This window comes from Schistocerca serialis, chromosome 1 (assembly GCF_023864345.2).
Source record: "Schistocerca serialis cubense isolate TAMUIC-IGC-003099 chromosome 1, iqSchSeri2.2, whole genome shotgun sequence".
Lineage (NCBI taxonomy): Eukaryota > Metazoa > Arthropoda > Insecta > Orthoptera > Acrididae > Schistocerca > Schistocerca serialis.
The window spans coordinates 499,867,049-499,884,903 of record NC_064638.1 but is presented as its reverse complement, the minus strand read 5'-3'; the positions used below and the strand labels follow the sequence as shown (position 1 = coordinate 499,884,903).

Sequence of the window (17,855 nt, the reverse complement as noted above, 5' to 3'; positions counted from 1 at the left end):
TGGGTTTGATTCATCACTGGTCCATGCCAGCAAGCAGCGAGTTTGGAGCATAAACACACCATAAGGTTTTGTTGACCATGTGGACTCTGTGTACAGTGTTTTATTATTGATACTGTCCACATCCCTTGTTGTGTTTATTCGATTCTTTCCACCAGTATTCCATAAGACATTTGTTCTAATGAGGTAACTCTTTACTCCATCTGTACAATTGTGTAAGGTACATGTACCTTCTGTGTGCCATCAGCAACCCTGGGGCATTGTGCCATAGAGTTGTGTAAAAATTTGTGTCGCATTTTTGGGCATGGTAGGCACAAGAAGCAGCTGTACCAAACCAACTTCCACTGTTAGAGGGTTCATCTTTCACTGTATGGGCTACTGAAGTTTCAATCTTGGTGATTGAGTTCAGTTTTTTGAGAATTTTGGATCTAGAGCCAGGGGCTGGTGTGTAAGCTTTGGACATGTTAGTGACCAGTATGCAGTGTGATGGCGAAGCATTGTGTGTCCACAGAATAGGCATATCAGCTTAATACCCAACACATCACAATCCTCTGATAAAAGAAAGTGCGCAACCTCTGGGCCCACCTGCCACACCCAAGTTCTATTAAGCTGGTAGAGCTACCCAGCGACCTGCTGGAACTGATGTGCATTTCATTATCGTCTTGTAGTAATTCTATGGAACACAGTGATCAACCTTCATACACTCTTTACAGCTTGTATGAATTTTAAGGGTTATTACCTTACAACGTACAAAGAGAGACTCCAATAAAATAAAACCAAAGAATTGTTAGAGGGCACAATTGTACTGCAATCAGTTTATCACAGATAGATAAGTAGTTACCTTACAGAAGATCTGTCTCCTTCCTTTTTTACATTCGGAGAGCTTCATGACTAGTGGATACCTTGAAAGCTGTGAAAACGTATTTACCAAATCTAATGAGGCATTTTAAATTGTAGAGATTTGTGTACACTGTTCATTGTATGGTAGACTTTCCTGCAGTAAATGTGGATTATAAGAATGAGATGAATTTTCCATACACGTCAACACCAAAATGTGTTAACTGTCTGGATGAGTAGTCCATTTAGAATACTGGATGGAAAGTGCAACAACAAAAACAATCAGTTTTTGACAAAATACACTACTGGCCATTAAAATTGCTACACTACGAAGATGACGCGCTACAGATATGAAATTTAACCGACAGGAAGAAGATGCTGTGATATGCAAATGATGAGGTTTTCAGAGCATTCACACTAGGCTGGCGCTGGTGGCGACACCTACAACGTGCTGACATGAGGAAAGTTTCCAACCGATTTCTCATACACAAACAGCAGTTGACCGGCGTTGCCTGGTGAAACGTTGTTGTGATGCCTCATGTAAGGAGGAGAAATGCATACCATCACGTTTCCGACTTTGCTAAAGGTTGGATTGTAGCCTATCGCGATTGCGGTTTATCGTATCGCGACATTGCTGCTTGCATTGGTCGAGATCCAATGACGGTTAGCAGTTTATAGAATCGGTGGGTTCAGAAGGGTAATACGGAACGCCGTGCTGGATCCCAACGGCCTCGTGTCACTAGCAGTCGAGATGACAGGCATCTTATCCGCATGCCTGTAACAGATTGTGCAGCCACGTCTCGATGTTTGCAAGACAAAAACCATCTGCACAAACAGTTCAACAACGTTTGCAGCAGCATGGACTATCAGCTTGGAGACCATGGCTGCGGTTACCCTTGACACTGCATCACAGACAGGAGTGCCTGCGATGGTGTACTTAACGACGAACCTGGGTGCACAAGTGGCAAAACGTCATTTTTTCGGATAAATCCAGGTTCTGTTTACAGCATCATGATGGTCACATCCCTGTTTGGTGACATCGCACTGAACGCACATTGGAAGTGTGTATTCGTCATCGCCATACTGGCATATCACCCCGCGTGATGGTATGGGGTGCCATTGGTTACACGTCTCGGTCACTTCTTGTTCGCATTGACGGCACTTTGAACAGTGGACATTACATTTCAGATGTGTTACGATCCGTGGTTCTACCCTTTATTCGATCCCTGCGGAACCCAACATTTCAGCAGGATAATGCACGACTGCATGTTGCCGGTCCTGTACAGGCCTTTCTGGATACAGAAAATGTTAGACTGCTGCCCTGGCCAGTACGTTCTCCAGATCTCTCACCAATTGAAAGCGTCTGTTCAATGGTGGCCGAGCAACTGGCTCGTCACAATATGCCAGTCACTACTGTTGATGAACTGTGGTATCGTGTTGAAGCTGCATGGGCAGCTGTACCTGTACACACCATCCAAGCTCTGTTTGACTCAGTGCCCAGGCGTATCAAGGCCGTTATTACGGCCAGAGGTGGTTGTTCTGGATACTGATTTCTCAGGATCTATCCACCCAAATTGCGTGAAAATGTAATCACATGTCAGTTCTAGTATAATATATTTGTCCAATGAATACCGGTGTATCATCTGCATTTCTTCTTGGTGTAGCAATTTTAATGGCCAGAACTGTAATTTAATTAAATAGAAAAAAAATATTCCCACCAAGCAGCAGCAAAACATACACATAAAAGAAGTTTATAATTAGGCAAGCTTTTGGTGTCAGTGGCTCCTTTTTTAAAGCAGAAGAGTTGAAGGGGAAGGAAGAGGGATGAAGGAAAAGGACTGGAGAGGTCTAGGAAAAGGGGTCTTTCGTTCTTATCCCGTCCAGTAAGTCTACCGTGACTTGTGGTTCTGGGTGACTTTCCTAAAATCTGCCCCTTTTCCTAGACCTCTCCAGTCCTTTTCCTTCACCACTCTTCCTTCCCCTTCAACCCTTCTGCCTGAAGAAGGAGCAACTGGCTCCAAAAGTTTGCCTAATTATGTAAGTGCCTAATTGTGTGTGTTCTGCCGCCACTTGGTGAGTTGATTTTTTATCTGTCTAATTAAATTGAATGAAAAGTGTATAACACACAGAATAAAATTCAGGCACTTCTGCCAGAAAAATCTCTTGCAGCAAAGCAAAATGAATGTTAAAACCTATGCAGCATCCCATATGTATGGCCTCATTTGTCACGGCTTTGACAAAACTGGTATCCAAGGTTAATGTTGCTACACAGCTGAATACTTCAAAGACTAGAACAGATACCTGCACCTGCACCTGCTAATGTACTAGTAAGATAGTACATGTTACATTATCCACACTTAAAGCTAAATTTACCTCTGGTTCAACAGGAAGGCAACAAGATATTGCTCTAACATTAGAAGAACATAGCACAAAAGCACCCCCTTCCTCACAGACAACACCTCATAAAAGTACAGAGATACCTGCAGTAAATTGTAGGTAAAAACAAAGACAGCCACTAATATCCTGCTACTCCAGCAATATGGAAACGTATGAGGAGAGGGCAGCAATATTATTTTTATGGCACATAGTTTAGCTTTAGAATGCCATGACCACAGTAGTCACGGCAGACATACCATATGGAGATGTAGTGTAACGTGGCAATCTAAGGAGTATCCTTTTCCACTATGAGCCTTTGGGACAGCTTAAGGTGATCATGATGTCTAATAACTTACTAAGTAGTAAGTAAGTGAGATGGATCCACTGTGCATGCTCTGATCTGTGGTTTGTGCAGATGGCACATGAACAGTAGCAGCAAAGGACAGTGGCAAGCCATGACATGAGGTAGGAGAAGACACTTGCTATATGGGCCCATTTATGCTTTGGGGCAAAGACTTAGTGATATCCTGAACTCCTAGGAGAAAAAAGGCCACAGACAATGTCAACGGGGATGCCAAGCAAATGGAGGACATGATTACGGACTTCTTTTATGCATGAGTTGAGAGTCAGATGTACATGTTATGTAGATGATGATTTAAAAAGCTTTTTGTGATCTACCTGATTTGGGTATCTGTCTATTACTGAGTGGAAGAGTTAAAATACAGAAGAGTTTGTATGAAATAGTCTAATTCGTTTAGTAGCTTGGAACAGTTAATACTCCCTTACAGCATCATTCTGCCAGGGAATGAAGTCCATAAGAAGCAGTAGTTTGTGCATGGATGTGGGACGGATTAGTTGGACCACAAGAACTACCAAGAAAGGTGACCGTATATTTGCAAGATTTATTAAAGGTAACATTCATTGAGAGAGTGACAAATCCAATGCGACTGTGACGTATCACACATACCTGTATAAGGTGCATTACATTATAATACCCATTTGCCCTGTACAGGAAATAATGATCCATTCTGGTGGGAGATTTGATTCTAGAATACAATGGTTTTTTTCTGGACTGGGACTTTGACTTTTCTTTGACTTTCCCTCCATTTCCACATCTAGATGTGGTGAGGGTGATAGTGTACCTTCAGTGAGTTGGGCAGCAGAATCAACATGAACATCAGCAATATTATTAGCCTTGTAAAATAACAAAAGTTGTTGGAGTACTTGTGGTTTCATTTGAACTGTCAAATGCCGAAATAGTAGGTGCTGACAATGCTGATTTATGGATCAGCAGTGTTGGTGCTACGGACAGTCCATTATGCTGTAGTGGTATCCACTTCCACAGGCCATTCAACTCTTTCTACAACAAATCACACACTCTGAATTTCCTGTCACAGTATCAGCATCTGCTGCCACAATTCAATGAATTTCATGTCCATGATGTGTTAATAACATCTAAAGATTTAAATTTCTCATTACTGTTTTGTCATAGTCTGACACAAATTATGTAGGTCAGTGCTGTGATACCAAGTCGATGGGTGAAACACAGTAGAAAGTGAACATTATGTCTAAAAGTTACATGAACTCAAATCCATATCAATGAACAAAGCCAGAATTATCCTAAACAGCCACACACAAATAACACTTAGTTACAAGTCAAAATCCAGGTGTAGGAACTCATGTATTTAAGAATCTGTTCATAGAGGTTTCAAAGATGCGATACCAATTGTTGATCCACCCACCAGGGCGAAAATGTATTGCTTGTAGAGGATGAGTGGCCATCACATTTAATGTGTTACTGTGATGCCCAGTGTCATGCTAGCGGGAAGCAGAACTGTGTACCACACAAAAAATATTGTCAACATTCTGACGAGTCTGACACCATACTGCTGCAACGACAGACTATTAGAAAACTCATTAAAAACATCAGATTTCAGAGTACTCATGCTTTCACAATGAAACATGTATAGATCAAACCTTACTTGAATAAACTGAAAAACTTCTGTACTTCTTTCCACAAGGTTTGATGTTATTCAGCAAGGCAGAGAGGAAGGGGGTAAGCAAATCCCCACCAATGTCATAAGTGCAAAATCAACAAATTCAGAGCTCACACAGATGACATAAAAGCACAGGAAAAATCATAAGACACATTCCTACAGGAAACGCCTTTCCAAGATTCTGTCAGTTTGACAGGAAGATTGAACTTGGCAGTGAAAGTGCAAAATGCACCACTCCAACCCCAGCAATGTCACCACTGACTTACAAGCTATTCGTATGTTGCTAGGATCATCGTACAGTTGATGTATCTACCAACATTTGCCCTTTGTGATCATTTGCTTACCTCTGTTTCTGGTTTTAATGTATACTGTGAACTATGTAAATTTCTACTTAAGATGACAAGAAAAAATGCTATAGTTACATAATAATGCAGCAGCCCACACATCGCAAACATCACACCTGAGAAATCTCATAATATATGAGAAACACACTTGATAATATGAATTATTTCCCAAAATATTTCATGCAGAAAATAAAGACAAAATGTGACTGACAGCAGTGAATGTTATTTTATAATGAACAAAACCCAAAATTGTAACAAACAAAATTTAATGAATAATAAGAGAAGTTGCACTTATGCTACTAAAACATGCTTGCAGCAAAGAAACCATAGGATGGATCTCATGAATGAATTGTATTTAAAATATTTGAGGATTATTTTACTTGATATAATGGTATACATACATGGATTTTCAAATTAAAAAAGAAAAGAAAATCCTGTCTCTGCCATATTTTAGCTTACAAATATGCTTACAGTAGATGACACAACCCCTTGTTGATCCAGAGATATTATTAAATGAAACTGTATTCACAAGCGAGTCACTCCCCACTTCATACTTTTTCAAACTAAACATAGATATATCTGAAACGGTACCTATTGACCTCTCTCTCTCTCTCTCTCTCTCTCTCTCTCTCTCTCTCTCTGTGTGTGTGTGTGTGTGTGTGTGTGTGTGTGTGTGTGTGTGTGTGTGTGTGTGTGTGTGTCCTTTGTCTAATTTCGAAAAAAGGTCTTGTTGGCAGAAAGCTCACTTTCAGACAGCCCTTTTTGTTGTGTGTATCTGTGACTCTGCATCTCCGCTATATGGTGACTAACAACTATCCTTTTCATTAAATTAGTATAGTTTTTAGAAATAGCATGCATCTAATATATTAAACTTATTGTTGTGAAAAGATGATTCTTTATTCCAGGTTAAAGAAATGTGTGCTTTACATGCCCTCAACAATCTCTTCCAAGAATGTAATGCATTCAGCAAAGCTGAATTAGACACTATTTGTTACTCTTTGTCTCCTAATGACTGGATAAATCCTCACAAGTCATTCCTTGGACTTGGGAATTATGACATAAATGTAATAATGGCAGCACTTCAAAAGAAAGGCTGTGAAGCAATCTGGTTTGACAAGAGGAAGTAAGTAATTTAAACTGAATAATTATTAATTACAATTAATAGAATGAAATGTACAATAGTTAGTCATTTTTTTTATGAGGATAACTCTTTTTTTCCTTTTCTTCTCTAGGTTAGTGGTAGTTTACTACTGAACTGTTTGCCATTAGTTTGTATGTGTTCAGAAACTATTATGACCTTCTTATAACTAATACTTCACTTTCTGACATTTCCGTTAGATTTTTGACAATTGGGTTTTGCAGCATCTCCAACCTTCACTTTTTCAAGAGGGAGACTTTTGAGAAAATTGGCTACTGTAGAACACTAACACATTTTTTTACAGTATTGCTTTTCACAATTTGGCTGTCAGAAAAGATTCTTCACAAATAAAGTCCTTGGAGAACGAGACAACAAATATTATTGTGCTGACATGTTGTGGTGTCCTGCTAACAACACCTTTGATTGTGTGGAGCATGAAAATGACTTCAAAAACGAAAATGTCATGGCATTAGTAGCATTCCTCTTCAAGGGGTGGGATTTGTTTACACTGATGGCGCAAGCATACCGGTCTAGAGCCCAAATGCAATGGTTCCAGACACAGCAAGGTGATAGTGAGCAGTCCTGTGACTAGTTCAGAGCAAGCAGTTTAAGACTTAAAACTCAGAAAGACTTGTGTTGTGCTATTTCAAACAAATAAGTGACCTATTTATGCCAGCAAGATTCATTGGCAGTCACATACTAAGTGAAACATGGTGTGCAAAATTCCTTGAGGTTTAGTTGGATAGCAATATGTAATTATTTCAATATATGGACAAACTAATAAAGTTCAGTTTACCATGTTTCATACTTAAAAGTAGCTTTAAGCATTAATTTGATGACAAGGTTGCCTGTTTATTGTGCATACATCAACTCTGGTTTCTCCTAGAAAGTTCTTCTCTGTGGTAATGCAACTAAAATAATATAACTATTCATTCATATTGAAAAATATCTTGGAATTCTTACACACACTATTCTGTGGCATTTGTTGCTAGTAATAGTGATCATTTTCATCTGGACTGTGATTCACCCAACCACAGTACAGGACACTAGAATACTCCCATGCAGACTTTATAAGCTTGTTTAGGTTTTAGTGTGTTTCCTACATTTTGGTGTGAAGGTTTTTAAATGTGCCCTCACCAGACAGAAATAATAAATTGAGAGCCCATATAACAAATAAGAAAACTAGGAACAAACCTTATTAAACTCTCTGACAAATGGTCAGGCTATACACTCAAGGATTGAGTGTGGGCATGGAGATGGATTTCAATTTCAATCTCTCTTTCTCTTTCCTTTTATCATCTCTGGATGGAAGCTAGTGCTTACCAATATACTTTGCTTGACCTTCTACTCCCTAAGGCAGGGTCCCTTTTATTGTTCCCCTTCATCCTTGCAACAGGTGGTGCCCTTCTCATCTTGGAGTAAGAGTGATCCACCCCTCCTTTCAAACATTATCCAGCCTATTTGTCTTTCCCCCTTGAAGAAGGAAATAATAATGCCAAAAGTTAAGATTACATTTTTCACTTTTGGATGTGTCTATTGCCAGAACTAGATGTAAAATACTGGCCACTGTCTGTGTAGATAGAAGCAGCCACTACAGGCAGCTTATGTAAAGTATACTAACAATCAGTTATAGTTATGGTAGCGTAGGACTAGCTTGCAATGATAAAATTTGGACAGTTACTCAGAAGTGAAGAGATTCAGATCTCAGTGTTTCCATCCTTGTTTACTTTCTCTGTAGTTTCCATAATCCTCTCTTCTGAGAGCTGTAATTGGTACTCAACCTCATCCAGCTAAGATAGTTAGCATCCCCAAATTACTTGTGAGTTCTGTGATATATCCTTACGGAAAGGAAGTGAAATGAAGTGAAGAAATTAGGACATTTTAAAAAGCAAGGCTATCTTTGTAATTCTCACTTTAAACTGTGTCAGGGGGAATTAATTCATCAGTCAGATTTTCTTGTTGGTAAATGGCAACAGTACCATGATCACACACACTCACAAAAATTTGCTTTTGGAAATAGAAGTACCTTTATGCGATGAAAGAGGAAAGGAAAATGATAACTAAGTTTCTCATGGTGACAACATTATACAGGGTGTTACAAAAGGGTATGGCCAAACTTTCAGGAAACATTCCTCACACACAAAGAAAGAAAATATGTTATGTGGACATGTGTCCGGAAACGTTTACTTTCCCTTTTAGAGCTCATTTTATTACTTCTCTTCAAACCACATTAATCATGGAATGGAAACACACAGCAACGGAACGTACCAGCGTGACTTCAAACACTTTGTTACAGGAAATGTTCAAAATGTCCTCCGTTAGCGAGGATACATGCATCCACCCTCCGTCGCATGGAATACCTGATGCGCTGATGCAGCCCTGGAGAATGGCGTATTGTATCACAGCCGTCCACAATACGAGCATGAAGAGTCTCTACATTTGGTACCAGGGTTGCGTAGACAAGAGCTTGCAAATGCCCCCATAAATGAAAGTCAAGAGGGTTGAGGTCATGAGAGTTTGGAGGCCATGGAATTGGTCCGTCTCTACCAATCCATCGGTCACCGAATCTGTAGTTGAAAAGCGTACGAACACTTCGACTGAAATGTGCAGGAGCTCCATCGTGCATGAACCACATGTTGTGTCGTACTTGTAAAGGCACATGTTCTAGCAGCACAGGTAGAGTATCCCGTATGAAATCACGATAACGTGCTCCATTGAGCATAGGTGGAAGAACATGGCGCCCAATCAAGACATCACCAACAATGCCTGCCCAAACGTTCACAGAAAATCTGTGTTGATGACGTGATTGCACAGTTGCGTGCGGATTCTTGTCAGCCCACACATGTTGGTTGTGAAAATTTACAATTTTACCTCGTCCATTGCAGGTGTCCTCGTCGTTCTAGGTCTTCAACAGTCACGAGTCATAGGCTGGAATGTTCCGTGCTCCCTCAGACGCCAATCAATTGCTTTGAACGTCTTCCTGTTGGGACATCTTCATTCTGGAAATCTGTCTCGATACAAACGTACCGCGTCATGGCTGTTGCCCCGTGCTAATCCATACGTCAAATGGGCTTCTGCCAACTCTGCATTTGTAAACATTGCACTGACTGCAAAACCATGTTCGTGATGAACACTAACCTGTTGATGCTACGCACTGATGTGCTTGATGCTAGTACTGTAGAGCAATGAGTCGCATGTCAACACAAACACCGAAGTCAACATTACCTTCCTTCAATTGGGCCAACTGGCGGTGAATCGAGGAAGTACCAGTACATACTGACGAAACTAAAATGAGCTCTAACAAGGAAATTAAGCGTTTCCGGACACATGTCCACATAACATCTTTTCTTTATTTGTGTGTGAGGAATGTTACTTGAAAGTTTAGCCGTACCTTTTTGTAACACCCTGTATAAAGTGTTGCTGACCTTTCTGACATTTCAAATTGGAAATTGGAGGTAATCATCAAAAACTATTTTTTAATTTAATTTGACAAAGCCAGAAGACTGAAAAATTTTAAACAAGGGAGGAAAGGACTAGAATAAGAAAACAAAACAACATGTAGTAAGTATAAGAAGTCAGTCAGAACACAAAGGATGACAAGATAGGATGAGGGAGAAACAACAAAATCTGCTCAATAATATGCATTGTGTTTACTGCCCATTCAGCATGGAAGTAGCCAATTTTTATCTGTCTCTAGCGCACTCTTTCCCCGTCTCTCCCTCCCCCGCTCCCCTCCACCCCACCTCCTCCCTCCTCTCCGCAATCCCATCTCTCCCCCCCTCCTCCCCCCTGCCATCTCATCTCTCTTCCCACCCCCCCCCCCCACCTCCTCCACCCCTTCGCCATCTCATCTCTCTCCCCCATCGCTTCCCTCTCTTCGCCATCCCATCTCCCTTCCCATCGCTTCCCACTCTCTGCCTTCCCAAATCCCCCCCCCCCCCCCATTGCTTCCCCCTGTCTCCCTTCCCATCTCCCCCCAACACTTCCCCTTGTCTCCCTTCCCATCTCCCCCCAACACTTCCCCCCGTCTCCCATCACTTCCCCCCGTCTCCAATCGCATCGCTTCCCCCCCCATCTCCAATCGCATCGCTTCCCCCCCGTCTCCAATCGCATCGCTTCCCCCCCGTCTCCAATCGCATCGCTTCCCCCCCGTCTCCAATCGCATCGCTTCCCCCCCGTCTCCAATCGCATCGCTTCCCCCCCGTCTCCAATCGCATCGCTTCCCCCCCGTCTCCAATCGCATCGCTTCGCCCCCCCATCTCCAATCGCATCGCTTCGCCCCCCCATCTCCAATCGCATCGCTTCCCCCCCCCATCTCCAATCGCATCGCTTCCTCCCCCCCCCCGTCTCCAATCGCATCGCTTCCCCCCCGTCTCCAATCGCATCGCTTCCCCCCCGTCACCAATCGCATCGCTTCCCCCCCGTCTCCAATCGCATCGCTTCCCCCCCCCCCCCCCCCCGTCTCCAATCGCATCACTTCCCCCCCCCCTCCGTCTCCAATCGCATCGCTTCCCCCCCCCCCCCGTCTCCAATCGCATCGCTTCCCCCCCCCCGTCTCCAATCGCATCGCTTCCCCCCCCCCCCCGTCTCCAATCGCATCGCTTCCCCCCCACCCCGTCTCCAATCGCATCGCATCCCCCCCCGTCTCCAATCGCATCGCTTCCCCCCGTCTCCAATCGCATCACTTCCATCGCTTCCCCCCCCCCATCTCCAATCGCATCGCTTCCCCCCCCCCCCGTCTCCAATCGCATCACTTCCATCGCTTCCCCCCCCCCATCTCCAATCGCATCGCTTCCCCCCCCCCCCCCGTCTCCATGCGCATCGCTTCCCCCCCCCCCGCCTCCCATCGCATCGCTTCCCCCCCATCGCATCGCTTCCCCTCCATCGCATCGCTTCCCCCATGTCTCCCATCGCATCGCTTCCCCCCCCCCCCTCCGTCACACATCGCATCGCTTCCCCCCCATCGCATCGCTTCCCCCCCTCCCCCCCCGCCTCCCATCGCATCGCTTCCCCCCCCCGCCTCGCATCGCATCGCCTCCCCCCCCCCCCGCCTCCCATTGCATCGCTTCCCCCCCATCGCATCGCTTCCCCCATGTCTCCCATCGCATCGCTTCCCCCCCCCCCCCCTCCGTCACACATCGCATCGCTTCCCCCCCATCGCATCGCTTCCCCCCCTGTCTTCTATCGCATCGCTTCCCCCCCCTGTCTCCCATCGCATCGCTTCCCCCCTGTCTCCCATCGCATCGCTTCCCCCCTGTCTCCCATCGCATCGCTTCCCCCCTGTCTCCCATCGCATCGCTTCCCCCCAGTCTCCCATCGCATCGCTTCCCCCCCGTCTCCCATCGCATCGCTTCCCCCCCGTCTCCCATCGCATCGCTTCCCCCCCGTCTCCCATCGCATCGCTTCCCCCCCGTCTCCCATCGCATCGCTTCCCCCCCGTCTCCCATCGCATCGCTTCCCCCCCGTCTCCCATCGCATCGCTTCCCCCCCGTCTCCCATCGCATCGCTTCCCCCCCGTCTCCCATCGCATCGCTTCCCCCCCGTCTCCCATCGCAACGCTTCCCGCCCCGTCTCCCATCGCAACGCTTCCCGCCCCGTCTCCCATCGCAACGCTTCCCGCCCCGTCTCCCATCGCAACAATTCCCCCCCCCCCCTCCCGTCTCCCATCGCAACAATTCTCCCCCCCCCCCGTCTCCCATCACAACAATTCCCCCCCCCCGTCTCCCATCGCTTCCCCCCCGTCTCCCTTCGCTTCCCCCCCCCTCCCCATCTCCCATCGCTCCCCCCCCCCCCGTCTCCCATCGCTTCCCCCCGTCTCCCATCCCTTCCCCCCGTCTCCCATCCCTTCCCACCCACCCCCCATCGCTTCCCTCTCCCCTCTCTCCCTTCCCACCACCACCACCACCACCCCATCGCTTCCCCCTCCCCTCTCTCCCTTCCCACCACCACCACCACCCCATCGCTTCCCCCTCCCCTCTCTCCCTTCCCACCACCACCACCACCACCACCACCACCCCATCACTTCCCCCTCCCCTCTCTCCCTTCCCACCACCACCACCCCATCGCTTCCCCCTCCCCTCTCTCCCTTCCCACCACCACCACCCCATCGCTTCCCCCTCCCCTCTCTCCCTTCCCACCCACCCCCCCCTCGCATTCCCCTCCGCTCTCTCCCTTCCCACCCCCCCATCGCTTCCCCCTCTCCGCCCACCCCATTGCTTCCCCTCTCCACTTCCCCTTTTCCCTCCCCTCCCATCCCTCTCTTCTCCCGCCTTCTCTTAACCCCTCCCCATTCCCGTCTCGCACCCCTATGCCCGTCTGGCTCCCCCCCATGCCCGTCTCGCAATGGGCCCATTTCTATCTGTTTGAAAGAGAATTTTTACTGGCATGAGTTGTTTGTAGAGTTAATAAATTAAGGGATATCTGAGTAGAAAAGAAGGAAAAGGGTGGGGGGAGGTAGAAAGTGATACTATTGCATAAAGTATCATTTAGCTCCAGTGAATTATTCAGTCTGTTGAACGTGGAGGTTGGAATAGCAATTATTTACAGGTACTGCAACCTATGCTCCAAAACATTAAAGAAAACATATATAGAAAACCCTATACTGAATATGTAGAAAGTAAGTGAATGCAGGGGAAAAAGAGAAATCATCACGAAGTGTCCAACATTAGGCATCTACTATAAAGATACTGTTTCATAGTATTCAATCTTTTCAGCATTGTTGTTTTTGCCTTAGGAAAATGAGGAAAAATTGATAAAAATAAACTGAAGTGCTCACAAGGTTAAGTTGTTTCATCCAGCAGGTATGAAAGAAACATACATATAAAATGTTCTGTCTTCATGTATGGAATCGATACATATTCCTTTAAAAAAGAGGTGACAGTCTTTCACCTACATACATTGCCATGTTTGATATGGTGTCCTGCACACTTGTGTCTTACAGGGTGCCTAGGATAATGCTTTCTCGGATAACTAAACAACTATTCAAGCAGATCATATTAATGTTTTTTATTACAATAAGGTAGATTGACAATACCTAACATTTGGGTGGCAAGCAATTGGTAACATGCAAATAATTAATGTCCCTTGCTATATACAAAATTTCATGCACTTTAATCACAAAAGGTCATATGGATCACAAATCACGGCTTTTCTAGTGCGCGTCTTCCAGTACAGATCTGCTATCCATTCTTCCACTGTCTGACCGAGGCTGGCAGGAGCAGTGCTTATATTCTCTTCGGATTCAGGCTGCTCCTGTCGTGGTGCGGCCCTTGTCAGCATATACTATTAGTTGATGTCGTGTCACAACCTTCTCTTGTGTTTCGTTCTTGATCTTTGTGCCAGCGCTTGTCGTTACGCCAGAACATTGAAGTCTGATTTCTGTCCCTTTTCATGTGTCTGTCTGGAATTTGATTAAAAATGAAATAAAGTGAACATCACTATTGTTGACAGTGCTGATAAAGGAAGGAACTATCATTTTCATAAAGTTTAATGGTGATACGCTATAATGTCAAGTAAAAATAAGTATTTACTGCTGTCATCTGCATAACACAAATGTGCAAAACAGTATGGATAGTGGCCGGCCAGAGTGGCCGAGCGGTTCTAGGCGCTACTGTCTGGAACCGCGCGACCGCTACGGTCGCAGGTTCGAATCCTGCCTAGGGCATGGATGTGTGTGATGTCCTTAGGTTAGTTAGGTTTAAGTAGTTCTAAGTTCTAGGGGACTGATGACCTCAGCAGTTAAGTCCCATAGTGCTCAGAGCCCTTTTTTTTTCATGGACAGTGTAATGTGTATTTAGAGAAGTATCATTATATGTGACAATTTTCTTTTTTTCCCAGGGATCCTAAGTGTTTAAATCTTCATAACATTCTTGGTTTTATACTAAATGTGCCAAGTGACTACAAACTGGGATTTGTGTTACTCCCACTCCGTCGCCGTCACTGGGTGGCTATAAGAGAGATACAAGGAAGCTACTACAACTTGGATTCTAAACTTGAGTGTCCTCAGCTTATTGGAAAGGTATTAAGAAAATAGAAATTGCCTATTACATGCCTCCTACAGTCCTTTTTTGTAGTCAGTAAATATTTGCAAAGTGTTTTTTCCCTGCTCACTTTACAGTTGTATCCATTCATCTTCTTCACAACCAATGCTTCTTTTCCACCAGAGAATTCCAAATGGTGCCACATTTTTGTTTAAATCTTAATTATTCTGCTGTATATTGACTACCAAAACCGAGACCTCTAAGTACAATGCGAACAAGAATTTATTGTTCTGTTCCTGTAATGCACTGATAATTTTGCCCAGCCTTACAAATTTTCATGAATTGTTTCAGAGCTCCCTTTCCATATGAGGTCATTTCTGTATTAAAGACGTTAAATTCATTTACAGTTTTTATTAGTCTTCTGATGTTTAATACCAGTAATACATTTCATAGCCAAGTGTCATTTGATGACAAGAGTATGTTAGATAAATTTACACTTTTTGCTTTCATTGAGGTTGTTGATTTGGTTCTTTCAGTAAGAGTTTTAAAATTTTTAGCTGCTTGCACACTGAAAGATCAATGTATCTTTTTGTAATACACTTACATACTATATGAAAATTTATTTATCCAGCCTACTGTAGTTGAAGTTTCATAAGCCGGACTTGGAGTGGAGAGCCAACAGTAAGAACCTTCTGCAAGACGTGATCAGAAAAGAATTATTGCTAGTTACATTATATTGGCTACCATTAATCATGCAACCAAGCAATCTCTTTCGTTATATCTCCTCCTCCCCCCCCCCCCCTCCCCCAGTGGCCTTGAGTAAGCTGTATTTACTACTGTATTTTGGAAATTTATTGAAATACTCATTAGCAAATCTGGAAATTATCCAAATGGAAGCTCAAGTCATACAGTTCCAACCCACAAAACATTATGGATTTTCAGTAGCTGAGACACTGTCAGTCATGATTTGTCTCTCTGGATTTAGATTTTCCTTTCTCAAGCTGTAGGAGAAACATGCCTCAAACACACATATATACACACGCTCACTCACATGCACACACATGTCTCCCTGTATTGTGCTCATTCGATTCGACTGCCAGCTCTTCCTTGGCCCACTGTGAGTGGCGTATGCATGTGAGTGAGTGTGTGTACACTCGCTGACAATGAAAGAGCTGGCAGTCAAATTAGCACAATAGAGGGAGACTGTGTGTGTGTGTGTGTGTGTGTGTGTGTGTGTGTGTGTGTGTGTGTGTGTGTGTGTGTGTGTTTTCTCAGCTCAAGAAGGGGATTTCATTCTGAAAGCTAGCAACGCAAAGCTCTGTACATTTTGTTCTTGTGCAGTGCTTCTGTCTTTTGGTGAGTTGTTTCTCTATTCCTAAAATAATTCGTTATTCTCAACCAGAACTTTTTGTGCATTATTTAAGATTTAGATTTTATTTGATTTCCTCTAAACGAACTGAGATAATTGCCAATACTGTTGCTTCAGTACAGCCACAATCCATCACTTCTTCTTCAAACACCCTATAGGGTAAAGATTTTTTTTCTTCATAATATTGTTTTGTTGAAGTATATAGTACAAAGAATGCATAAGCAAATTTATCAGTGTGACTATGAGGTGTAGCTTTCAGTTTTTATTTCTCACCTGTTTTCAGTTGAAAATTACTTCTTTTTCCCCTCTCCTTCAACATGTATTTTGCTTTGTTCTTTTCTGCAACCTTTTGAATCAAATCTTATTTAAGATGTTCTCATTTGTGTTTGTAACAGGCACCAGAAATATTGCTGTACTTGCAGCAACAGCTGGAGTGTAAAGAAAAGGAACTCTTTGTGGTGGTTGTTGCAGAAGTGGAACAAAATCAGAGTTGGCAAGTGAACAATGACAATAGTCAGACAAACAGTTCAATTTGTGAAAATGGTGTTGGCACATCGGCAAGTGATGGAAGTGCAAACTGTGTGTTGAGAACTTCAGAAATGCACACTGTTAACTCTTCACAACTGAGATAGCATTAAGACTGTTCGGTTCTTAATTGATGTTCATTGAGAGTAGAGATAAATATATATTTACTGTTGTTCTCATGTTCAGAAGTGTAACATTACACAATTTTTCTCATGAAAGTGCTGGTTGAGTGAACATAGTACAATTTGGTCAAATGTGTTTTATCTTTTTATTACTGGGTGTTGTAGAAAGGTGTTAAAAGTATGTGGCGTATGGTATTAAGTTTGTTTTAGCAGTTACAACATGCCTCAGATTTATATTGAAACTTCAGGGCATCACAGTATTAACATGTTGAATTTTGTTAAAGTTATATTTATTTTGTGTTTCTAGGTTTTGTTTGTGAATAGTTTGTTTTGTGAGACTGCAGAAATTTTTATATGAGTTGAAATAAGTTTATCAGAAAAAGTGCCATTAATTTAATTAATAAATCAGTAAAAAGATATTTATTGAATCACTTCTAGTAATCTTGTAATTTATATCATTAAACTGATGAGATTACTGAATTGCATTTTCTGTGTTTAAATACCCAAGTTCCAAACTACAAGAGGAAACTGATGGTGCAGGTCTTTTGATGATACTTTCTATTACCTTATTCGCCGCTTGCTGTTGTGGATTTTAAAACCAGTCTGGAATTTCATTTAATGGAATGTGTGTCCTTAACTAGAAACTCAAATGGCGCATTGTTGAAGCATGCTGACATGTGAAGTTTTATGTTTTGTCTGTCAGGCACACAGTGATAGTACACGTGATAGAATGTTAGCTAGGTAAGGTAGATGTTAAAAGTTATCCTAGTGTTCACACAGTTGTAATGTACCAGGAGTCCAAACTACAAGAGGAAACTGATGGTGCAGGTCTTTTGATGATAATTTCTATTACCTTATTCGCCGCTTGCTGTTGTGGATTTTAAAACCAGTCTGGAATTTCATTTAATGGAATGTGTGTCCTTAACTAGAAACTCAAATGGCGCATTGTTGAAGCATGCTGACATGTGAAGTTTTATGTTTTGTCTGTCAGGCACACAGTGATAGTACACGTGATAGAATGTTAGCTAGGTAAGGTAGATGTTAAAAGTTATCCTAGTGTTCACACAGTTGTAATGTACCAGGAGAATTGTGATGATAGAGTTATCGTATTTTGTGAGATTATAGCTATCTTCCTTGTATTAAATTAAAACAAAAATTAATTAAAACAATT

General features: G+C 43.1%; 1 protein-coding gene across 4 annotated transcripts in view; it reads left to right on the top strand.

Moving 5' to 3' along the window:
* The window catches only part of LOC126474075 (josephin-1), a 57,630-nt gene extending 40,546 nt beyond the window's left edge, over positions 1-17,084 (top strand). For all 4 annotated transcript variants that reach the window (XM_050101503.1, XM_050101487.1, XM_050101494.1 and 1 more), the window contains 3 exons: positions 6,457-6,674; positions 14,526-14,706; positions 16,433-17,084. In XM_050101503.1, the coding sequence (XP_049957460.1) occupies positions 6,457-6,674; positions 14,526-14,706; positions 16,433-16,669 (636 nt within the window). In that variant the 3' untranslated portion in view covers positions 16,670-17,084. The remainder of the gene's footprint in view (positions 1-6,456; positions 6,675-14,525; positions 14,707-16,432) is intronic.
* The last annotated feature ends 771 nt before the right edge of the window (positions 17,085-17,855 follow it).